Source organism: Penicillium oxalicum, chromosome V, assembly GCF_001723175.1.
Source record: "Penicillium oxalicum strain HP7-1 chromosome V, whole genome shotgun sequence".
Taxonomy (NCBI): Eukaryota; Fungi; Ascomycota; class Eurotiomycetes; order Eurotiales; family Aspergillaceae; genus Penicillium; species Penicillium oxalicum.
The window spans coordinates 2,471,813-2,496,039 of record NC_064654.1 but is presented as its reverse complement, the minus strand read 5'-3'; the positions used below and the strand labels follow the sequence as shown (position 1 = coordinate 2,496,039).

Here is a 24,227-nt window from a genome sequence, read left to right as displayed (position 1 = left end):
CGAATTTTTTTTCGAAAACTCCAAATCATGACAATAGCAAGCCTGAACCTGGTTTTATATGCAACGATGACAAAAAAAATATAGACCATCAACGTGGGATGAATGAGCAAATTGACACCTCGTTCATGGTTTTACTATAGCAGAGGCTTCTCCAGAGGCTTGATGATGCCCTGTTTGATCATGACACGAGGCTTGGTGCTGGACTGGTAGGTCTCCTTCGTGGACCACTCAGGACCGATAGGCATGCGCAGCGATCGCTCATATTGTGCCTTGGTCTCAAACTCGTGAGGCAGTTGACTGGCCATATACTTTTTGTTCTGGTAGAGAGGGAGAGAAAGGTCAGTCACGGACGACATGGGAGTGGTGAACAGCAAGTGGTGATGTAAACGTACCTTTTGGATGCGCTTCTCGTTGATAATAACACGAGAGAGCTTTGCATCTTTGCGCTTCTCCGGCTTGACGCCCTGAATAGTGGTGAGATTGCGCTTTTGCCTCTTCTTTTCCCGGTTGCTGATGCCATCACCGGCCCAGCTGCCCCAGCCCTCGAGTGTGTTATCGACGACTTTGTCCCCCTCTTCAGCGATGGTGTCCATTTTCTCTTGCTCAAATTCCTGCACAACCTCGTCACCGGCGAAAGCTCTCTTGACGAGATCGTGGTTCTTCAAAAGGACCGGCACTTGTTCGTCGTCTTCGCTATCCACTGATTCGTCATGCTGCCGGGAAGACGTGGTCGTCGCGGGCTTTCTTTTTCTGGTGGAATCCTTGGATTGGGAAACTTGAGGTTGCGGAGCATCGAGAGCAATATCAAGAGTATCCTCAGCACCCGCCCCTGTTCGTCGGCGATTGTTGCGTTCGGTCTGAACAAGCCAAGGATTTTCCTCTTCTTGATCAACCGGCTGGGGTTTCTGTTCGAACATTTTCTGTGCTGGTTTGGTCTGATTCCTGGAATCAGGGATAGCTGTAGGTTTCTGCTTAGCATTTTGGTGCACAGCGGTAGCGACTCGTTCGTCGGATCGATGGTCCTCTCCGTCAGAGTCAACAGCATCTTCAAGCTCATCCCTGAGCAGCACCGCTGGCCGAGAACTAGTCTGCGTCTTTTCAGACTGGCCGAACTTGCGTCGACCAGTCTCAGAGCCTGCCTCGGACTGTGATTCTTCTCCGTGTAGCTCGCGGTTGAGACGACGAAGCTCTGCATCATTTTGTTCTCTCCGAGCGGCTTCAGCATTTTTCATGAACTTCATCGAGAAGAGAGCTGAGTGGGGACCCTTGTCCTCGCTGTCGGGACCATCCCCCTCCAAGGCTGCAAGTTTCTCACGCAGCTTACGCTTCTCACGTTCCTCGGTATCGGACGCCCACGGGTCATCTTCGGACTCTGAGCTAGATGATCCTAGATAGTCTTCATCCCCACGGGACACACGCTTTCCTTCAATGCGTTTTCGTAATTCCTCCTCTCTCATAGCGAGATCAGCCGCACTGTTGCGGGCCTCTTCATCCCAGCCGGTGCGGCCAGTCTGCTTGTTGCTCTTGGCCCATTTGCTGTCGCGGTGTTTCGAGCTCATACGTGCTTCGGCCCTCTTTCGCTCGTTCTCGTCTCGCTCAGCTTCATCGATATCCACACCGGACTCAAGAAGAGCCTGACGTTCCTGTTGCTCCATCCTTTCGCGCTCTTTACGATGAACACGGCGGTAAGCCTTGCTCTTGATCTTCTTGATGCGCTTTGCACGAACTTCCTCTCGGAATAGGAGGTCTCGTCGTTTTCTGAGCTCCGCGCGACGAGCCTGAATCTCTTCGATGGGCAAAGTGCGCGCCTTGAGCTCTTCAAATCCCTGTAGCTGATCCTCCGCTGATTTTCCGTTTGCCTCCGCCAGGCCACTTTCGACCAAAATTTCTTGGATAGTAGATTCCAGTTCATTCTTGGGCTGAACCACGTCCAGACGATGGAATTGTTGTGCGTTCGGGTCAGGGAGAGGGAAAGTGAGGTGTTCAGCTTTGCGATTGGCTTTGACGGTTTCTAACCAACGGTCCAGGGTTTCTTTGCTCTTCTCATAGGCGGCCGCTCGATCGAGCTTATCCTGTTGTCGCTTCGCGAGCGGTGCGTCAAGCTTTCCCGGAATCCCTGACTTTGTTGCTTGCGGGGCAGCATCGACATGCTTGAGAGAACTCTTCAGACGAGAATCTGTGATCGATGGCAGCAGATCGGCCACAGTCAGTTTTCGGGAGGATGTCAGGCCATACTCGGTAGGAGTGCCCTGTTCTTGCGATCGTTGCTTAGGGTTTCGAGACCGATCGGTCTCCATGGACTTGACGAAATCTTGAAGTTTAGACAAGCCACTCTCCTGGGCCTCGGCGTCTTCATCATCCGAAAGGGACAGATCAGTACCATCGTCACTCGAATTATCCTCACTGTCACCGTCAGTCCCCGACACGTCGTCATCCTCCTCACTTTCCGCCGCCCTTTTGGCCTTTTGGTTGGCCTTTTGCGCAGCCTTTTCTTCGGCTGCCGTGTTCATATCCCATGCAGTGAGAAGATCGATACCCTCCTCATCGTCCTCGTCCTCGTCCTCGTCAACTGCCCCGGTCATATCGTCATCCGATCCGTCGGTTTCTTCTGATAGAGTAATCTGAGATTTCTTCTTTTTCTCAATCTTCTTCGACTTTGACTTATTCGAGGAACTGCCGCGGAAAGTGAAGCCTTCGAAGCGCTCCTCATCGCTTGGCCCTAGCGCTTCATCACTGTCCAAGGACTCGTCATCGTCGCTGTCAACATGGCCAAGTCTCCATCGGTGACCTTCACCATCGCTGCCACCTTCATCCGAGGCATCAGTCCGGCGGCGTTTATAGTCTGGGCGAGGTTCGTTGTCCTCCTCGTCGTCATCGTCGCCTGTGGGCCTCTTTCGCCATTCACCATCGTCATAGTCACCCAGACGGTTACGGCGCACGCCTAATTTGACCGGTATTTGCTCCTCCGCCCGAGAAAGAGCGTCGAGGCCACGGCCTTTGGGAACCCTTTGGGATTGGGGCTTCCGCGCACTGCGCTCTTTCGGAGCCCGTGATTGCGTCTGCTGGCGGGGCATGGCTGTGTTGGAAATATGCTCTCAGAATAAGAAGGAGCAACTTTATATGCACCTCGCACAGAGGAGGTAGACAATAGAGAGATCAAGTCTCCCCGGGTGAAAGTTGTTAAGGCCTTAGTCGATCAAATCACTTGCCAAAACTTTTTTGGGGTCGCAGAAAAAAGTTCTCGGCGCGGAGATTGGCGCGGGCCGACCGCCTTCGGTCGCCCACTTCGACAGGCCTTCGCGACAGTTCGTACCCATCGTTTCACAAGTCACGATTGCTGTTGACCTTGAAAATGTTCAAGCCATCGCAACCCATGTTGGCGCGCCTGCGTCTGACCACTAAGCAGGTCAATGGTGGTTACTACAAGGGTAACCGCACAGGGTCGATGGGTCACTTCGACTCCAAGGGCAATTATGTGATCGACTGGAAGAAAGTCCGCACCTACGTTGTCCCTGAAGGCTTGGACACATTCAAGGTGAGATTTGACATGCAAAGCAATTTCAGCCCTCTCTCTCTGACAAGCCATTTATAGCTCACTCCATTTGTCACTAAACGCATGGACCCGACGCCGTCTGCGTACAAGAAGCAAATTGAACGCAATGGAAGGACTTATTCAGTCATTGACGGAATGAAAGGCACGGATTTCCTTGAGCAATGGTACTCCAGTAATCCTGACGAGGTCCTTGCACGTGAAACCGCTGAGCAAGAGGCTATGGAAGAGTCGAGGAATCAGAAACCATGAAAGATCTCTTTGGTTCTCGACACAACTTTGACTGGGTCTATACCCACATCTTGAAAGCTCCGTGAATGTGAGTCGAATTCCATTTCCTATCTATTTCCTGCTTCAAACAATCAAATTGATGGCACTAACCATTTGTCATTGTCTAGTGCAATAAAGTCCGCCCTGTCCTCCCACATCGAAACGCCCTATGGCCAAAATACCCCTCGACCTCTTGTGGCCCCGATAATAGGTCGATTGCCCTTTTCATGTATAATATGTATATCACCCTCGAACTGTTCGCGGAGTATCTCATTGTCAAACTTCGTTTGATGGAAATCTCTTGCCTCTATGTACTGCACGTCCACGGTAATTCCGCACCCACTACGGCAGGCCCACCAAGTATATTCAGCACTAAGTCGTAGCATGGGTCTCCAAATTTGCCCCCATAAAAGTCTCATGATGAAGCCTTTTTCTGTCCTTTCCACATAAAAAAAACTTCATCTCCACCCCCATGATCAACCTTCAGTACACTGGGTGATAATTAACGTATGCGATCAAGGCGATGATTTTGCAACATCATTATCCGTATACAAATAATATCTCCGTGAAGTGGTCTGTGCGCCGGAGTCCGATAAGATTGCTGTGTCTCACGGCTATCGGACGAGTGTATGTCATGGTTGTTCACAATTCACCTCTTGGCCTCATTGCTGCGTGATGCAATCACTGTTTCATGTGATCCTCACCTTGTCCGTTATCGATGCAACGATTCGCTTTGACTGATTCTCCTGCAGTCTTCTGAGTTCAGAGATCCACGGTGGCCACCATGTTCCAGTCGTTCACTGGAAGCTCTCGCCGTCCGAGGCAAGTCAACTTGAGTGGTCGTACCAATAATCCATTCGCTGCCTTTCCTGGAGGCTCACCTGGTCGGAACACTCCCCACGCCAGCAATCCTCAAAGCGCTGTTGCAATCGCACAGCAGGAACGTATCCAAAGACAACGTGAGCGTGAGAAACAGAATGCGGTCCGAACTATTCAGCGTCGTTGGCGGGGCTATCGTTGTCGGAAAGCTACGCATAATATCTGGCGGATGGAGTGGGATGACAACGAGCGCCAAATGAAGCAGAATGGAGAGCTTGTGGACGCTATCGAGTCCTTAGCAGATGATACAGTTCTTGCTCCATGCCCAAGCACGCCATACAAGTCTGCAAGTCAATGCCTCACCCAGCTTCGCTTGCTAGTCCAGTTCGCCTCCGCAAGAAGACACGATGATATTCTTCGACTCATATATTTTACCGGTGCCTTTGAGAGGACTTTCCAAACTCTGAGTACCATTGTTGCAGACGGCGAATGGACCTATCTTCTTAAGAGACTTGCCAAATCAATTTTACTCGTTCTACGCTCTACTCCAAAGCCCACGATCTCGACGCTGTCTGTTGAGATCCTATTGCGAGCGGTCATGTTTCTTACGGGCTTGATGCCAAAGCAAATGGCGTCTCTTGCAGACATATATTACGAAACCATGGGGCACCTGACGACACAAATGTCCTCTCTGAGCTCGTCGGATGTCCGCACATCCTCCGGTCAACCTGGAATTCACCCCGATCTGCTTCAAGAAGCTGTCCTTGCCCTCCTTCGACCGATCACCTCCGAGACAATGTCCGCGTATGAAAGCTTTGCCCTGACGTATCTTAGGATCCCACGCCTCGAGAGCTATCTGGGCAAGATGGATCGCCTCGCTGGGCAACTAAACTATAGGATGCTGGCACTGGCTATCTCCTCTCGCTCAAGCTCCATTGTGAACGTTTCTTCGAAGGAAATGCAAGCACGCACGTGGTTACTGTCATATTTGATATACTTTCAGCAACACACGTCCGGAACACACAACACTTCCCATGCGCCGGAGCTCGAGTTTGTGACTGTCGTGTCAGACTTTTTGACATCCGCCGCCACGTACTTAGTGCAAGGCCTTGAAACCGAGGAGGGAACAGACGACGATCTATCCCAAGGTGTGCGGTCCCTAGACCCTTTCATCAAGGATCAAGTCAATAGCCTCATCAGCCAAAGTAGCGTCACTGGTCTACTTTCTCGCATTCGCTCGTCTCCTCTTTCACGAACCGATCCGCCTGTGCACGACACCGAGTCGTCAAAGGAAGCCCGGGTGCTCGCAAAATATGCGTTGAACTTACTTCGAATTTTCCCGAGACGGGGGGACGATATTCGGATGTGGTTGTATCTGGGCTCCGCTCCTTCTGTCAAAAGCGCCGTCAGTGAACAAGATGCGAAGATACCGGCTATAAAATATTTCTGGCAGGTGACTCGGTCGAGTCACATCTTCCAGATCGTTAGCAACGACTCCATGAAGGTTCTTCCCTTATTACAACCGTATCAGCAAACAAAGGATCTTCCTGACTTGACACAAGATGAACGTGATCAAGAATGGACAACCATTCTCCTTTTCCTTGAACTTTATACTTTCGTTTTGAAAGTGATGGATGATGACGAATTCTTTTCTACTGCAACACCCTTCGCAGTCTCGGATGGTGTGAAAGCGTCGTGGACTCGAGAAAGCGCATTGCCATTAAGTGAGATTAAAGACATGACCATATTTCTCAAGAATCTCGCATTTACGCTCTACTGGAACGCGATTGATTTGAGTGACACGGAATCCGGTCCAACAAAGGTGAGCTTGAGTAGCTACTTCAGTAGCGCCAGCCACAAGCCCATCGAGAATGAACAACCTCTGGGCTCCTCGGATGTCGAACAAAGATCTCAAACCAACAACCTGCCTGGTGTGACCGGGATTCCGCTCGACTACTTCAAAGGCCTCGTGACCGGTCTCCTCCGAATGTTGCATGAGCGAGAGTAAGTCCACCAGTCAGCAAATTATGATTGCTCAGCTGACTCGAATTCTACCAGTTCACGTCGGAAATTCTTACCCAAAGACCACTGGCTGATGACTAGCCGCTTCGACATGGAAGGCTTTATTCCTGCAGTTGTGGGCGAGGAGGAGAGAAGGCACGAATACCAAGCCCGAGCTGATGAAGAAGGTGATATGAGCTTGGTAGAGGACGACACGAGCCTGCCAGTAGGTCTAGCTGGGGCTAGTCACGCGCAGCAGACAATTCGGCTTGAGTCGTTGCGACGTCATCAACAGAAGGTCGCTCGAAGTAGGGTTATGGCAGCCATTGCACCCCGGCTAGAGATATTGAGGAACATGCCATTCTTCATTCCTTTTGAGACGCGAGTCCAAATTTTCCGTGAATTTATATACCATGACCAACACCGTCGACGACGTGGCTTCGTGGATCCTGATCAGTGGCGCGCATCCGTTACTCATTTGAATATGGCTCAAATGGTCAACGGACATCAAGGACCACATGATACGCTGGCTCGGCACCATGCTGAGATTCGACGTGAGAACGTGTTCGATGATGCAATGGTACAATTCTATCCATTAGGTGAAGGTCTCAAAGAACCCATTCAGATCAGCTTCATAGACCAGTTCGGTGCAATGGAGGCTGGTATTGACGGCGGTGGCGTGACAAAAGAATTTCTCACCAGCATCACCAGTGAAGCTTTCAAGACTGAGGGACAGTTCGGATTGTTTGTGGCCAATGATCAGCATCTTCTGTATCCTAATCCCACTCTTGTCGAGCAGTCCAAGGCTCTGCTGCGCGAGCTTGGCGTGGCCGAGTCAAGTCTTGAATGGTCTGAGCAAATCCGAAATCTTCTGCGCAGATACGAGTTCCTTGGCCGCATCATTGGCAAATGTCTCTACGAGGGAATTCTGGTCGATGTCAACTTTGCGCCATTCTTCCTGCTCAAATGGGCCTTAACAGGGGGTACGGGCTCTGCGTTGAAAGAATCATCTTATCGTGCCAATTTGAACGACCTGAAAGATCTCGATCAACGGCTTTATCAAGGCCTGGTAAGTGATGACCGTCTGCTCCTTTACCCTTTCATTCATCTAAATATTTTTTTAGCTGCAACTCAAGAATTACCCTGGTGACGTCGAAGACTTCGCACTGGATTTTACTGTCACGGACAGTATACCAATGCCCGCCGGTTTGAGTCAAACAATAACAAAGGATCTCCGGTACAATGGCTCTCAATCCCCGGTGACGAATCAAAACCGCTTAGTTTACATCTCCTACATCGCACGGTATCGATTACAAGTTCAGCCTGCGCTACAAACCAACGCTTTCCTTCAGGGGCTAGGGCAAATCATCCAGCCTGCTTGGCTGTCAATGTTCAATCAATCCGAGCTACAAACGCTGGTGAGTGGTGAGACTGGAGATATCGATGTGGAGGACCTTCGACGAAATACCCAATACGGAGGCGTCTATGCAATTGGTGACGACAACCAAGAACATCCAACCATTCAGCTTTTCTGGGAGGTGATGCATCAGATGAACAATGGGGAGCGACAAAAGGTTATTCGCTTCGTGACCTCTACTCCACGTGCTCCGCTGCTGGGATTCAGCCATCTCAATCCGCGCTTCAGTATCCGAGATTCCAGTGATGATCAGGACCGCTTACCGAGCACAAGCACTTGCGTTAACTTGCTCAAGCTACCGCGCTACGCCACTGCCGAGATCTTACGTAGTAAGCTGCTCTATGCTGTGAACTCAGGTGCAGGTTTCGATCTAAGCTGATGGCTCTATCTGACTGCCTTTGGACGATGGATTCTCTGCCCTGACGCGTCAATTTCGCTTTCATTCTTTCTCCTTGCATCGCTTTATTGTCTGCCTGCCTGCATAGCATAGGTTTGCGTTGCCAACTTGCTCAAAGACTTTTATCAGTTACGAAGTTAGACTTTTGACGTTCACGCAATAAATGTAGTGTTTAAAAGAGACTACTTGAACACATAGCCTACAAATAATGTCACATTGCAGAAGCAATATTAGATCAATTTCTGCAGTGAATTTATTGCGCGGTTGCTCGAGGTACCAGGTATCATATTCGAACTGAGAGAAGTACCTTCCAATATATTCTCACCGATGGGGTTCAGATACCCTGTATACCAACACACGTGGTTGGGGCCATCTGCACAGCTCGGTAGCGGCGGGGACACTGGGCCAAGACATGCAGCGTCGGGCATGTCTCTGCATTTGAATATCTATCGAGCAATTCCTGGTCGCGCGCTTTCTAGCCTATCTCTTTCCATGCACTTAAGAGAAAAAACTCCTGATTAATAGCGATCGCGCAATGATGTTAGTAGGCTAGCCGAAGTTAGCCATCATGCAAAACACTGTTCTCCATATAGTTGGAAATGACGAAATGACTGGGAGTGGGACTGTGAACCTTCCGCAAAAGTATCACGTGCCTTCGACGACATTTGCGCTTCGTGATAAGCCCTGAAGCCATCCACCACCGCCTGCTATTCTGGGACTAGCGTGATCCGTCCCTCATCCTCTGAGTTTTCCAGAACGCCATCTTCGCGGGTTGAAGTTTTTTTTCTCTTCCTCATCCCTCGATCCTCTTTACCTTCCCCCTCTTTCTCTCTATTCAGGGAAAAACTACCTTTCGACGTCTTCTTCGAAAGCATAAAAAAATCCCCAAAAAAATCCGAAAAACCCACTCGAAAAAACTCACCCATTTATCTTATCACAACCCCTCTTGATTGTGCGGTGTGTGGAACATCATTCATTCGCCTATCTTCCCTTCAGGTTGGTCGTCTCCCCTCGATTGCACTGCGCCCACAATCACGACTTGTTGGACTTGCTCATGGATGTCTCCTGTCGAGTCCAACAAGTCATTACCGTGTTCTTTTTGGATTTTCCACCGCGCTCTCCCCGACTGGCTCGACTCGCACGCTCTTTGTTATGAGGGCACACCTTCCCGCGCATGGCAACAGCCACCGTTTCTTTGACGCTGTTGTCCTTGGCTCCACGTCTGTCTCAGAAAGGACTGCCACTTCAGCATTCTCACCCTTGCCTGTGCTTTGGTCTTGTGGATGCATCTTGCTCAGTCTTCGCGGTTCTTGTTGTCGTTATTGACGAATGAACACTGACAGTATTTTCTAGTAAAATCAGAAAAGAAAGATTCAAAATGTCTGCTGAGACCGCCACCAACCCTCCCGCCGCTGAGGCTCCCGTCAACGGCACCCCCGACAATGTCGGCGCCCAAGAAACCGCTACTACCCCCGAGCCCACCGGCGAGGGCGCTGCGGCCGCTGCCAACAACCAGCCCCACTCCGCTTCTCTCTATGTCGGCGAGTTGGACCCCTCTGTGACTGAGGCCATGCTCTACGAGCTCTTCTCCTCAATTGGCCAGGTTGCTTCCATCCGTGTCTGCCGTGATGCTGTCACCCGTCGTTCCCTCGGCTATGCCTACGTCAACTACAACAACACTGCCGATGGTGAGCGTGCTCTCGAGGACCTGAACTACACCCTGATTAAGGGCAAGCCTTGCCGCATCATGTGGTCTCAGCGTGATCCCGCTCTGCGCAAGACTGGTCAGGGCAACGTCTTCATCAAGAACTTGGACAACGCCATTGACAACAAGGCTCTGCACGACACCTTTGCCGCATTCGGTAACATTCTCAGCTGCAAGGTTGCTCAGGATGAGTTTGGCAACTCCAAGGGCTACGGATTCGTTCATTACGAGACTGCCGAGGCTGCCAACAACGCCATCAAGCATGTGAACGGTATGCTCCTCAACGACAAGAAGGTCTTCGTTGGCCATCACATTTCCAAGAAGGACCGCCAGAGCAAGTTCGAGGAAATGAAGGCCAACTTCACCAACATCTACGTCAAGAACCTCGACCAGGAGATTTCCGATGACGAGTTCCGCGTCATGTTCGAGAAGTTTGGTGAGATTACCTCTGCCACTCTCAGCCACGACCAGGAGGGCAAGAGCCGTGGCTTCGGTTTCGTCAACTACTCCACCCACGAGAGCGCGCAGGCCGCCGTTGACGAGATGAACGAGAAGGAGATCAAGTCGCAGAAGCTCTACGTTGGCCGTGCCCAAAAGAAGCACGAGCGCGAGGAGGAGCTTCGCAAGCAGTACGAAGCCGCTCGTATGGAGAAGGCTTCCAAGTACCAGGGTGTCAACCTTTACGTTAAGAACCTCACCGACGATGTTGATGATGAGAAGTTGCGCGATCTTTTCAGCCCTTATGGTACTATCACCTCCGCGAAGGTGATGCGCGACTCCGTCTCCGACCGCAGCCCCTCCGAGACCGAGAAGGAGGGTGAGACCAAGGAGGAGGGTGAGAAGGTTGAGAAGCCCGAGGAGAAGAAGGACGAGGCCAAGCAAGAGGAAGAGAAGAAGGAGGGCGAACAGGAGCAGGACGCCGAAAAGTCCGACAAGTCCGAGAAGAAGCTCCTCGGCAAGAGCAAGGGCTTCGGTTTTGTTTGCTTCTCCAGCCCCGACGAGGCCTCCAAGGCTGTCACTGAGATGAACCAGCGTATGGTCAACGGCAAGCCCCTTTACGTCGCTCTCGCTCAGCGCAAGGATGTCCGCCGCAGCCAGCTTGAGGCCAGCATTCAAGCCCGCAACACTATTCGTCAACAGCAGGCCGCCGCCGCTGCCGGCATGCCCCAGCCCTACATGGCGCCCGCTGTTTTCTACCCTCCCGGCCAGCAGGGCTTCATTCCCGGTGGTCAGCGTGGCGGCATGCCTTTCCCCCCTCAGCCTGGTATGGTCATGGCTGGTATCCCTGGTGGACGCCCTGGTCAGTACCCTGGTCCTTTCCCTGGCCAGCAAGGTGGTCGTGGTATGGGTCCCAACCAGCAGATGCCCGGTAACTTCCAGGGCGTGCCCATGGGCATGCAGGTTCCCGGTGGCATGCCTAACGGTATGGGCTACCCTATGCAGGCTCAGTTCGGCCGCGGCGCTGGTGGCCGTGGTCAGGTTCCTGGCATGCCTATGGGTCAAGGCATGCGTGGTGGTTTCCGTGGTCCCCCCGGCCAGATGGGTCGCGGTCAGGGTCGCGGTCAGCCCGCTGCTGCTGGCCAGCCCGGCCGTGATGAGGCCGCCCCCGCTTCTGGTTTGAACTCTCAGGCCCTTACCTCCGCTCCTCCTGCTCAACAGAAGCAGATGCTCGGCGAGGCCCTGTACCCTAAGATTCAGGCCCAGCAGCCCGAGCTTGCCGGCAAGATCACCGGTATGCTGTTGGAGATGGACAACACCGAGCTTCTCGGACTGTAAGTTCTCTTATTCTCCAAAGTGGTCAACCTACCATTTTCTAATTCTTTCGCTTTTAGGTTGGATGACGAGGAGGCTCTTCGCGCCAAGGTCGACGAGGCCCTCAACGTTTATGACGAGTACATGAAGAACAAGGGCACCGATGGTGAGCCAGCTGCCGAGGCCAAGCCTCAGGAGGCTGCCAAGGAGGCCTCATCCGAGGAGAACAAGTCTTAAATAGCTTGATTTTCTTCCCTGAAGGCTTCCGCGGACGGTATGACTAGCTTTGATCCTGCTGTCTGCACCATATGGAACGCTCTGAACGCACGTTTGATGACGATCTCTTTTCTCACTTACCTTTCCCCCCTTTTTTCTTCCACTGCCTACCCCTATTTCTTGCTCTTCCCTTCCGAATCCTGATATCCCTCGGTTTGAAAAAGTTTCTTCCTTAGGCAGTGGCACGTACTGGTGTTTAGTGAATGCGGCATGACATTCTATTTTCCATTCTACTTAATCCGTCGCTTGGTTCTCGCACACTCTCGTATCCGCCGTGGTCCTCCGCTCCATGATGGTAAATGTGACACAAATTCACTGGCTGGGGCATTACAACCTTTCTGACGTATGCAGCACATTCCCTAGAATACTGCGTAGCTGGTCACTCTTTCTTCACGGCCTCGTTTGCCCGAAATTTTGACTTTTTAATTTTATCTGAGTTCTTTGTCTTTGGTCGCAGGACCTCCTGTCTCTATAATATGAAACCTTTTCCGCCCCCGAATTTACGGACTTTTGTGTTGGAAGTCTAGACCGCCTTACATCTTGCCACGCGACAACAGCTGACGCTGACAGCTTATGATCCCCTCTGAAAAAGTCACTGCATCTCTGTGGCATCAAGGTATTTTTCCCAAAAGACTCCGATTCTGCATGGCGAGATGGGCTCCAAGACACCTGAGAACGAACAGCCGAACGGCAAAAGTGAGTGCTTCTACCACCACTAGCAATTGATTTGGTGCTAACTTTCAGCAGATGAGCCGTCGAGCTCAGCCAACACAAACGGCACTGGTGGTGAGCCACGAGGAGCGCATTTTGCTCGTGATGGAGACGGCACGCTTGGCGATGGAGAATCTGGTGACGATGACGATGAGGAGAGGAATGCCTGTCACGATGCCGCCGTGACCACCTGCTCCGTCCTGGGCCATTCTACATTGGCAGACTCTTCCAAAAAGAAAAACAAAAAGCGAAAGAAGAACAAGAAGAAGAGTACCACGGCACTCAAGCAAAGTTCACCTCCACGGGTGCCCGTGTCGGACCTTTTTCCATCGGGTCGCTATCCGGCGGGCGAACTTCAGGAATACACAGTCGTGGAAAACACATCCCGAGTCACTTCTGAGGAGAGCCGCTACAAATCCCGTACTCATCTCGAAGATGACAGCTTTCTGAATGATTATCGGAAGGCTGCCGAAATACACCGTCAAGTCCGTCAATGGGTTCAGGAAACCGCCCGTCCTGGGAAGACGCTTACGGAAATCGCCGAGGGGATCGATAATAGCGTCAGAGCTCTTCTTGACAACGAAGGGCTTGCGCCAGGTACTGGGTTGATCTCTGGTCTTGGTTTCCCGACAGGTCTAGCCTTGAACCACTGTGTCGCACACTACAATCCTAACCCGGGCCAGAAGGAGATTGTTCTACAGTGTAGCGACGTCATGAAGGTCGACTTTGGGGTCCATATCAACGGCTGGATTGTCGACAGCGCCTTTACAATGTCGTTTGATCCCACTTACGACAACTTGCTTGCTGCTGTCAAGGACGCGACTAATACTGGTCTCAGGGTAAGACAGCCCCGGAACCAAATCCTCATTGATGTATTCGGCTAGGCTGATCGTTTCTAGAATGCTGGAATCGATGTTCGCATCAGTGACGTGAGCGCTGCGATACAAGAGGTGATGGAGAGCTACGAGGTAGGAATCAATGGGAAGACATATCCTGTGAAACCCGTGCGCAATCTTTCCGGCCACAACATCAAGCAGTACCAGATTCATGGAGGAAAGTCCATTCCTTTCGTCAAAACCAAAGACCAGACCAAGATGGAAGAGGGGGAAATCTTCGCCTGCGAGACATTTGGTTCTACAGGCCGAGGTTTGATTACCGATGGGGTAAGCTCCACCCAGTTCTGTGAATGTTCATGAAGCGCTCTGCTCACGACCTCCATTTTCGTTAAGCCCGGTGTCTACGGCTATGGTAAAGACCCATTCGCTCCAAAGAAGATCAATTCACCTCTCGCTTCTGCACGATCTTTGTACCAGACCATCAATGACAATTTTGGATCTCTCGTATTCTGTCGGCGATATCTCGAGCGTCTGGGCGTCGAGCGATACCTAGCGGGTGTAAGTGACATTCTCCCCTCGTGCGAGTTCTTTTTTTGTTCTATTTTTCTTTCTGATGCGAGCAACCTAGATGAACTATCTGATCTCCCAAGGTGTGGTCGAAATGTACCCGCCGTTGCTGGACATTGAAGGGTCATACTCCGCTCAATTTGAACATGTAAGAGATTGTGAGCCCAGTCTTGTATCTTCATGCGGCTAAAATACAGTCCAGACTTTCCTTCTCCGCGAATCTGGCAAGGAGATCATCAGTCGAGGGGACGATTACTGAGCTTACTCGTGGACGAGGTCCTCCGCCCGCGTGGCGGGCTTGGTGTCAGTGATCAGGGACCATCCAACATGGGCGGGTCTTACACCCCTTTTCTCGTTGGACGATTCGTGAGGCTTGTTCAACATGAGCCTCTTGTGGTGGAAGCATTCTCTCTTTCAAATTCGCTTCATCAATTGTGACTTTTCAGTATGTCTCTTCTTTCGGAAGTATTGGTACTTTGTGTCTTCTTCTAGTGGATCTTTCTCCCAATGGCCCACCTGGTCAATCTGTGGAAAGGCCCTTCACGTAGCGTATTAAGCCTCAATAGCCTGTCCTGTGGATCTCCGATCTGCAGAATGGTGTCCTTTCCAGGTGAGCGTTCAACTTCCTTTAAAGGAAAGGTGAAAAAAGCAAGACGAGTTCGGGGGGGGGGGGGGGGGGGGGCGATTTTTTTTTCTTCAAGGCTACAGCTTAGTGTCTTCGTGACAAAGTGTTAGCTGCTAAGCACGCTCCGACAGCCTCACAATGTATGGGTGGTGGAATTGGCCCGTCAGCAGCAACCCCTCGCTCCAAGTTAGACTCCCAGACCGGCCATTTCCAACAGGTTGATCGTTCTGTTTAAGATCACCCATCATGAATTCGATCGCCCCACGCAAGCGACCGCGAGCGCGTCCAGTGGTCTCGTGTCTTCGCTGTCGAGAGAAAAAATTAAAGTGCGACCGCACCTGCCCCTGTCAGAACTGCATCAAAGCGGGTTGCCGGACGGAATGCACCTACCATACACGCCCGCATGCCGACGAGCCTCAGGGATGCAAATCCAAAAAGTCTCGATCTTCAAGCGAGGTAGACGACACCAATCATGGACCCTCATTGCGGCTGGGAACAGGTGTCGTTGAGGACCTGCAGCAGCGCGTGGCCAGACTGGAGGAATTGCTGATTGTGCGATCCGATGTCAGCAATTCAACGCCAGTGAGCATGGCCAGGACGGGTGAATCAGTGTGGGTAGACATTGTCTCTTTTTCTTCGTTTTTGATTTCATGTGCGTGCTTTGGCCTCAACTTCCAAAATCTTGCCAACTGGACTAATACCTTTCGTCCATGGTTGGTCTTGTCTTGGTGAGTAGACAACGTCGTGATTCTGCGGTTCTCGCCCTGCCCTATCCCGGGACACTCGTCGTCAAGGGCTCACGTTCTCGTTACCATGGACAAAATAGTCGTGTCTCTCTTCTGAACCAGGTATTTGTGGCGCACGAGATATAGCATGGGGGCGTCTTCTTCCGCTGGCTGATATGTTGAAAGTTTCCGGATGCGAGGGAGTTCATCAACCAATGCACCGAGGATGCTGAGCTCGTGGCACTCGCCCGGGAGGTCCAATCTCTTCAGGCAAGGTCAACAGCGCCCATTGCGTCTCCAGCTTCGCTTGCAGAGTCGGTGGGACTTTCTGAGTTGCAATACCTCTGCAGTCAACTCCCTCCCAAAGCCACCTGTGATAAGCTGGTGGCAGTGTATACCACCCATTTTGAGAAGACACTCAGAGTCATCCACCGTCCATCTTTCCACCGCCAGTATCAGCACTTCTGGGAGAGATCTGATCCGCAGCCTTCCTCGGAAGTTATTCCTCTCTTGACGGCAGTGTTGGCCGCCGCGGCCTCGTTTGACCAGGGCATATTCACGCCTGAAGAATTCTCATCCCGAGAGTATCTGACCCATGAGGCTACCAAGGCGCTGCGCGCTTGGGCGAACAAGATACCGCGGAAGAACCGAGTTGATCTGGCCACGCTACAGGTTGAAACGCTCACTATTATCGCGGACTATCTGCAGCTGACGCCTGCCGAAGATATTTGGAAGGCCATTGGGTGTCTGGTTCGCTCTGGCATGATGATGGGCCTGCATGTAGACCTGTCTCGCTTCAGCAAGCTCACCTTCTATCAAACAGAATGTCGTCGGCGATTGTGGATCACCATTCTCGAGTTGGATTTGCAGATTTCCATATTATCTGGAATGCCGATGATGGTCCCAGAGCTGGATCTCGGCCCTCTGACGCCGTTGAATCTGAATGACACCGATTTCGACGAGTCGACCTCGGAGCCACCATCTCCGGCCAACGCGGAGGAAGAGACGGACTCTCTCGCTCAGATCACGCTCGCCACGTCTTTGGCTCACCGTATCAAGTCGATGAAATTGGCGCAAAGCCCTAGCTCGCGGGACAGCTTTCGTGAGCGCGTTGAAATGGGACAAAGACTAGAAGAGTATCTCGCTAGCATCCCCCATCAATTACGACCAGGCACGCAGCCTGCGGGCGCTTCTCCGGCGTCGATTCTGAGTCATGTTCTCCTTGATATCTTTGTTCGTCGTCCACTGCTCCACCTCCTTCGCCCACTCATTCCGGCTGTGACGAACACTGGACCCGATGAGCCTCTTTTCCATGCGATTCGCCGTGCGTGTCTTGATTCGTCCTTGGCCATCCTTTCGTATCAGGATTACTTTGACCCCCACTATGCGGAGCTCGACACGAGAGATTCAACCCCTTACTGGAATTTTTTCCACTCACACTGTCAGAACGATCTGTTATGGTCAGCTCTCAGTCTGTGCGAGTTGATGAGACCGCAAGGCCAGGCTTTGACCGTACCAGTCTCTCCAAAGGCTGCTGTAGATCAAAGAAAATCCGATTACCACGTTCCCAGCAAGGCAACCTTGATCCGTCTGCTGGAAGGAACTTTGGACACGTTCACACGTCAATCCCATCTGCGAGGGAGTAACGTCAAGGATATTCTTCTGTTGACTACCGTCATTCAATCGATCCGTTGCCGCGTGCCAGTGGGGCAAAGACAGCATCTCATGCTACAAGGTGCGAAGAACACCATGGCTGCATGTCGTCAAAATCTGCTCTCTGTCGCGGCCCAGCAGCCTACCACAGGTGAGACGGTAGGAACGAACCACCCGGTGAGTGCATTCCTTAATAAAACTCGGAGAGGGGATCACTGACCATAGCTGTAGGGCTCCTTTGAGATCTTACCCCATCTTTCAGAGACGACAATTCAGGGTCCGTCGACTCCTCAACTGCACAATTCTGAGTTTGTACAAATGCCATTAGATCCCACGGCCGACTTCGACAATCTGGTTTCGGATCTGTTCTCGTTTGATGACGGGTCATTCATGTGGAGCATGTGAGAGAAACATTTCCAACTGCTGCGGAGTTGGAGAAGGGGGCGATTGACCTGCACTGCGGCAAATCGTGTGCCGACACAAATACATCCTGGCAGAGCTTTTTGTGTCCGTCTATGTTTCTAATTGGTCTTCTTGACGATCATGGCATTGTTGTAGGAGCATTATTTAGATTCAGCTAATTGACACGTAGGTTTTTTCCCCTTGATTTCATTTTGCCGAGTCTATAACATCATGAGGGGGGGAAAAAACACACGAATTTTGATCTCAGTACTTAGTTTGAGATTACTGGGGCGCTATTGTCCCATTGAGACTCCTCGGCCGCAGTCACTAAGAATCGAGCAACGCTCCTGCGACTCGTGCTTGCCATCATAGGCACCCCTTTGCCATTCTCGGGCCACTCCTTGACTGATTCAACATTCGTTTCCACCAGTCGAGACGGACGAACCATCACATATGTGACACCACTATTACGGACCTCTTGGTCCGTCATGTTGTGATCATCATAGGTGTAGCTCATGTTAGTCTTGCTCATCAAGCCTCGGAGCAGACAGGCCATGTTCGGCCACGAGGCGCCCACTCCAAAAGCTTGCATGATGACCACTTTCTTGATGCCGAATTCCTTCATTGCCGTGACCACATTGGCATTGCTGTCAGCCATCAGCCGTGGAGGTGAGGCTGGCGCCGCAAAGGGACTTTCAGACACACGGGGTGCGTTGAGAGTGACCAAGACCACATCTGGAACACGGTGCTCAAATGCTTGTCTCACGTCAGAGAGTTGGGTTGGAGATCCTGGAAAAAAAAAAGAATAAGTGAGCTTCTCGCGCTTTCATCTGGGAGGGAGAGGTGTTGCAGCGAAGGTACACTTACCTTTGACAATGTCAATATTTTCAAACTCCTTCATCGCTGCTGGATTGCGGACCAAAGCAGTCACGGTGTGCTCTAGGTTTCACGTTAGGCTCTAATATTAGATTTTGATCATTAGGGTATTGGAATGCTTTGACTTACTTTTCTTCAGGAGCTCCTCGATTACAAGCTTGCCTGTACGGCCACTTCCACCAATGATCAGAGCGTGCATTTTTTTTTCTTCTCTTTGTTTTGCAATTGGTTGATAGCAATGTTAAAAGGGTTGGGGTCGGGAATTGATGCTCGAGAAATCAGCGAACTGTATGGGCTTTCATTCCAAGTCTGAATGGAATGAGGAGATCAAAGTTGAGGTCGAGACCAGTGTTTGAATGTGAATGGGTTTTAAAAGTCATGATGAGCGAGAATTCTCGGTCTTTTTAAAACAAATATTGCGACAACTACGTGAGCATCAAAGGAAGACAGCTCATCGAGGGCCTGCTATTGTCTTCTTTGCCGTTGAGACAGAGAGATCTGGAAGTTGTACAGCGTATCCGGAGATGACCTCTCGGAGCCGGTATTCGGATCCGGCAGTTGGCACTCCATTACAGTCGAACGGACTTTGAGGACGATTGCTCAGCGTCGGACTTGGAGACTTGAAGGAGGTCCGCTGTTTATGTGATCTTTCATCGTAAAGGTTGGCCTGGAGTGTTAGTTGGCGGCATGGGAGTGCGTTTCCATAGATGCAGGTACTAGTCCTGTCAATGCAAGCATCTTTTATCGCCGGTAATTTCGGTCTTTGTCAGTCTCGTACAGTTAAAGTAAAATAGTCAGGGCCTTCCACTTTGAAGATGCTTCGGTATCGATCTCTCTCAAAGCGTCACTATTGCCTTTGTCGTATAATGTGGTTAGAATTGACCACTGCCCCTCCGTCCGAACCATGCGATTCTTTCGTTTTCTCCAGTTTCCATTTTGGTGGTGGTACGAGGTGGATCCGGGGCTGAGCTGAGGTCTTTTTGGAGCGCCGGCGCAAACCTCTTCAACCAACTGGGCGCAAAGCAACGAGCTCCTTGTTGTTGACATGGTCTCAATATTCTGAAGCTTTGCCTGGAATCGTGCATCCTCGGATAGGAAAGTGTATTAAGGCAGCGCCACAGCTGAAAAGGAACTTGAGAATAATTCTCAGCCTTTCAGCTTGGGGGACCTGCGAATCAACCATCTCCACAGTGGCCGACACGACACGGCCGCGTGATGTACGCGAAAATGGCATGTGGCACATGCTCGTTGCACCCCCCTTGGATAGGCGGGTTATTTGAGCTTCGCAGGAATTGAAAAGGAAAGAAAACAGTGTGCAACTTTTATCCTGCGTGTCTCGGCAAAGCATAATATTACTGGATGTGTGTCTTCTCTAGATCCTCGCAAGGGCGACCGAGGCGAGCTAACCAGCCAACACCGGGGGAACTATGGTTGTGACTTGTAATCGCAAAGTGAAAACTAAATAGCTCCAACACAACCAACTCCAGCTGTCGCAATTTACACGATAGTTTCCATGGAATCCTGCTAGTAACTGCAGAGCTGGGGACAAGTTTGCCCAGCCTATCGAATTTCCCGACGGTGCTCGGCACGATGCAACCGAGAGTTCAGAGATTCAGGGTGTTGATCACTGGATACTCTTCAACAACAAATGTATTGCACTCGGCCCAGCTGGAATGCTGCAATATGGACGTGCATGAGCTGAAGACCTTTGTGCGTCCTCGGGTTGCTGAGAGCACCAAATGTCAGACCCAATCGGCTTCGCTGCAGGACGATCGTGCTGTACTCGCCAAGCCCTGCAGTGTAACCATCGTCAGGTCCTCCGTCTCTTCTCCAGCAGCGGATTGTGTATGGCTTGTGGATCTGCACACCATTTGTCGCTCGGTTTCCATCAGTAGGTAGGATCTTCGCAACGCAAGGGGCTAGAAGGATGCACGGCGTACCTGAATATCAGCTCGAATAGCTTTCTTGAGTCTGTCATCCAGTTTGAAGCCCTTCCTTTGGTGGGATATATAAACAGTGGTTTCTCTGCGGAATAAGTGCTTCCCATTGTGGCGTCATTAATACAGTCTGATCGACCAATTTGATCGAATTTGACACAATTCATTGTGAAGGGCCCTCTTTTCTGTATACCTTAGTGCTTCAACATGTTGGTGCCATCCTTGTTCGTGGGCCTCGCCACTCTGGTCCTGCCCTCCGTGGCTCTCCCTCACGCTGTCACCAGCCACTCCAGTGTATGTTTGAAACTCAGATCTTGATCTTTCCATCATCCCACTATTCGCAGCCATTGGAAATATATATGGCTGTGGAGCCAGACACCACCGAGAATATACCAGATTCAGTTGCACAGGTGCTGACTAGAGTTCTGCTCGACCTGCCTGATAGTACAAATTCCCCGATCACTGCAAACCCAACCCTTGCGAGGGTATCACCTTTCAGAACAGCACTTATGTCTGCGGTGATCCACGCCTGGGTCCTGTGGCGGCGCCCAAGATGTTCCCACTGAACAACGAACTTCAAAGCTACGAGCGCTTTGGTAATCTGTGTCCGGCCACATTCCTCCAAAAGTGGGCAGGCTCGACCAACGCCAACGCGACCTACAAGTACCCGCCCGCCAACGGCTTCGTAGCTACCACGTCCGGGACTCCCATCATCGGCAATGTCACTCTACCAGTCGGTCAGAAACTCGACCGATTCGGTTCCGAGTATGGGAGTTTTCTGGCTCCGCTGGGTGCACCGTACATCGAGCGAGCGCTGCCTCCGAGCAACCTGGACACCTACGACGGCTCGCATCCCTTCAACTACTATGTGTACGAAGTGACGAAGAGTTTCGACGTGGGAGCGGGTCCCATCGCGCCTTGGTTTGAGCAGCCCGGTGGAGGCACCCAATATGTGACCTATACCAATGTCAAGGGATTGTTGGAGGGTGGATATCTCCGTCGCTTGACGCCCGAAGAGTACGATGAGCCGAGAGAATTTTCGGACGACTACACGCCTGGGCCGGCGCAGTAGATTGCTGAAGATCCACATGGGACCATCCCATTTGGCGAGAGGCAGGCTTCTGGAAAATCTCTATCATGTCACAAAGCCTTGGGCTCGGGGCTTGACGCTCGATTTGTAATGCGCATAATGATACATCCCTAAAAGTTTTGGAGATAATTGAATCTCCGATGTTAGAGCAGCCCGTATCAATAGACCAAGATGCTCGATCGGCACCCCCTGTACACGTTGGTCTCTCAAGTTGATCCATCGACCGCCACTGTAGCTTCTGTAAAGCATGATTGCGAAAATCATATGCATGGTTCAACAGAGTAGTCTCTGTAGTGTCAAAAATCCGCAAAGCGTGATCGTCCAGACGCAAACACGCTGAATTCCATATATCCACTCTCCTGCGCAGATCTACACCGAATGGCCCATTTCCGAACGTATGACCAATTGGTACCTGATCGGCGGGCCCGGAGTTAAGTTCTGCCGGCATCCCGAGACACTGTAACAGAATTTTTTGCTCGTGTCGCTTACTCAGCCGGCCGGCTAGTGGGGCGTCCTCAGATATAAAACAGCGCCTTCCCTCGCATGGATTTTCTTTTCTTCAAGCGACTCTACGTATGTGTTTCCCACCCCATACAGTGCGAATCTCACACTGCTTTGCATCACTTACTGACTTGTCTTTCTCTCCTACAGTTCAAAGAATCACTTTAGAGTAGACGTCCCACTTCTAAGCTCTTTAAACGAGCCACAGAATCTTCACCCTTGCTGATGACTGCTATGTCCTCGATGCCCTAAAGTGAAACCGTTTGGACTTCCGATTCGACTGACACGCGTGCTTCGGCGTCTGTGTGTCGGTCCAGGGAGTGGTGATGATCTTGACCTGGTCTCGGCGTCTTGACTTCGGTCGGCTGGTCCTGGTGGGTGTCGAGGAGGTCTGAAAGGTGTCTTGAACTTCTATCTCTTTCTCTTTCATGTTGGGAGAAGAGATGGAAGTTCGAGGCTTGAAGTATTTGGAAAGTTGGTCTTTCGTGGAGAGAGGACTGTCGCACAGCAATATATTCCGAATGAAATTGATCTTTGTTTGAAACAATATCCTATATCTTTCGTATCTCGACCTAGGACTTGCCTGGACCCCGATGTTGTTAGCCGGTAGACGAAGATCTCTGCACAGCTCTGGTTGGAAGAAAATAACTGAGCAGCTGAAGTCCAGTATGGCCAACCATCAGGTCTTCACTCGACTACTGCTTCCGTCGGATTTATTTCCTTTTGCGCATCTACTCGTCCTCCTTGGTATGCATGGCCTTCACTCTGGTGTTACCCAATCGTCTTATAGGTCTTCGTCCGAGGAATTTCCTTGCGCTGCGTGACTTAGGCTCAATCCGTAAAGAATGATCAACCCTAGTCCTTGATCCCTTTCCGGGGTTCAAGAAAGGGCTTGGCAGGGTTTGTTTCATCACATTGGCGCGGCTCACGTTCAGGCTGAGATCTCTTTAGCCTCGGCTGCACACTGGAAAAGATTCCGTAGTATAGGTGCTTCTCGGAGGTCATACGCTTGCCCGTGCAATACCCGGGTGAGCTTGAAATCTTGACGTCCATTCCGTCTGGTTGAAGCATGCGCCAGTGTGGTGGTGCGACTTAAAAATGCCCGGTTCCCTGAGTACACTGGAGGATCTTCTGAAATCTATACACGCTATGTCACTAAGTTAACTGCCCAGACCTGCAGTGAAAATATCAGCAATCCGACTGCCCAGAATAGCCCTGCGCTGTGCTGTGTTTTCAAAGTGATGGGTGGCCAGGCTAGATGAATCTGTCTGGGTTGTGCTCCAAATTAACCGAGTGGGCCGCATCACGAAAGAAAATATATTTAGTTGAGTGGTAAGCCCGCATCTGGTCCACCTAAGCCATTGCAGCACATAGTCACAGCAATTCCATACGGCGGATCGAGGTACAAAACTCACAGGTCATAGATCAATTTTAGCTTCATCAAAAATATCTTTCGCCCTTCCGAGTAAGGTCACTGGCTAGGTACCAGACATCATGTACATGTAAGGCATCAATGGAAAGTGCTCCCACTCTTTGATGGCAGAATAAATTATGGCATTGATACCTACCTCATGTAAGAGCTCAATCCTGAATTGCCAGTCGTCATATCCCGGAGTCGTAATTAGTTCTATACACACCATATGACAACATCGTCCTATGTGCCTCCTCTAGGTACTCTAGGTAGGGTACTTACAAACAAAATAGCGTTTGGTCAAGCAAAGCTCGTGCACTCGTCTCCACCAATCAAACACATGCTATCCGAGTTATAATACTCTGTGCTTGGATGTTCTGGGCCTGATTGGCTGAACCCTTGCATAACCGTCTCTACACTCTTACATTTTCACCAAGTCCACCGCTTAAGAGTCCTCCAATCAGCAGTCTTATCTTGCGCATGGAAATAAAATTTGGTCCATAGCGAATAACATTTGTGGAGCGGGCAGTATTGTAGAAGGGAGAGAAAAAAAAATCTTTCAAAATTGAATAATTACTAGGGAAAAAAATCCCCCAATCCAATCCGGAGTAAGCTAAATTCCCACTCGGAACGGCCAACAACTTTTAGAAAGAAAAAAAAGTACATACAAAAGACCCAATTGCGGTAGAAGCCCTCTGTCGAGCCC

The 24,227-nt window shown here is 50.9% G+C and overlaps 8 protein-coding genes across 8 annotated transcripts; 6 read left to right on the top strand and 2 right to left on the bottom strand.

The window, feature by feature from the left end:
* Window positions 1–134: 134 nt before the first annotated feature.
* Window positions 135–3,074, bottom strand: POX_e06892 (uncharacterized protein; the record flags this gene model as incomplete). Its single annotated transcript, XM_050115705.1, has 1 exon — window positions 135–3,074. The coding sequence occupies one exon, from the start codon at window positions 3,072–3,074 to the stop codon at window positions 135–137; it is 2,940 nt and encodes a 979-aa protein (XP_049968165.1).
* Window positions 3,075–3,352: 278 nt separating this feature from the next.
* Window positions 3,353–3,802, top strand: POX_e06891 (uncharacterized protein; the record flags this gene model as incomplete). The annotated part of the gene is made up of 2 exons (XM_050115704.1): window positions 3,353–3,535; window positions 3,593–3,802. The coding sequence occupies 2 exons, from the start codon at window positions 3,353–3,355 to the stop codon at window positions 3,800–3,802; spliced, it is 393 nt and encodes a 130-aa protein (XP_049968164.1).
* An 802-nt stretch (window positions 3,803–4,604) lies between these two features.
* POX_e06890 (uncharacterized protein) lies at window positions 4,605–8,436 on the top strand (the record flags this gene model as incomplete). The annotated part of the gene is made up of 3 exons (XM_050115703.1): window positions 4,605–6,643; window positions 6,698–7,709; window positions 7,765–8,436. The coding sequence occupies 3 exons, from the start codon at window positions 4,605–4,607 to the stop codon at window positions 8,434–8,436; spliced, it is 3,723 nt and encodes a 1,240-aa protein (XP_049968163.1).
* Window positions 8,437–9,832: 1,396 nt separating this feature from the next.
* POX_e06889 (Polyadenylate-binding protein, cytoplasmic and nuclear) lies at window positions 9,833–12,148 on the top strand (the record flags this gene model as incomplete). Its single annotated transcript, XM_050115702.1, has 2 exons — window positions 9,833–11,931; window positions 11,992–12,148. 2 exons carry the CDS (start codon window positions 9,833–9,835, stop codon window positions 12,146–12,148), a joined length of 2,256 nt encoding a protein of 751 aa, XP_049968162.1.
* Window positions 12,149–12,840: 692 nt separating this feature from the next.
* On the top strand, window positions 12,841–14,560 carry POX_e06888 (Methionine aminopeptidase; the record flags this gene model as incomplete). Its single annotated transcript, XM_050115701.1, has 6 exons — window positions 12,841–12,883; window positions 12,935–13,737; window positions 13,798–14,061; window positions 14,128–14,292; window positions 14,363–14,449; window positions 14,504–14,560. 6 exons carry the CDS (start codon window positions 12,841–12,843, stop codon window positions 14,558–14,560), a joined length of 1,419 nt encoding a protein of 472 aa, XP_049968161.1.
* A 612-nt stretch (window positions 14,561–15,172) lies between these two features.
* POX_e06887 (uncharacterized protein) lies at window positions 15,173–17,709 on the top strand (the record flags this gene model as incomplete). The annotated part of the gene is made up of 4 exons (XM_050115700.1): window positions 15,173–15,537; window positions 15,663–15,774; window positions 15,838–17,481; window positions 17,536–17,709. 4 exons carry the CDS (start codon window positions 15,173–15,175, stop codon window positions 17,707–17,709), a joined length of 2,295 nt encoding a protein of 764 aa, XP_049968160.1.
* A 268-nt stretch (window positions 17,710–17,977) lies between these two features.
* On the bottom strand, window positions 17,978–18,781 carry POX_e06886 (uncharacterized protein; the record flags this gene model as incomplete). Its single annotated transcript, XM_050115699.1, has 3 exons — window positions 17,978–18,495; window positions 18,574–18,645; window positions 18,712–18,781. 3 exons carry the CDS (start codon window positions 18,779–18,781, stop codon window positions 17,978–17,980), a joined length of 660 nt encoding a protein of 219 aa, XP_049968159.1.
* Window positions 18,782–20,726: 1,945 nt separating this feature from the next.
* POX_e06885 (uncharacterized protein) lies at window positions 20,727–21,591 on the top strand (the record flags this gene model as incomplete). The annotated part of the gene is made up of 2 exons (XM_050115698.1): window positions 20,727–20,813; window positions 20,965–21,591. The coding sequence occupies 2 exons, from the start codon at window positions 20,727–20,729 to the stop codon at window positions 21,589–21,591; spliced, it is 714 nt and encodes a 237-aa protein (XP_049968158.1).
* Between the last annotated feature and the right edge of the window lie 2,636 nt (window positions 21,592–24,227).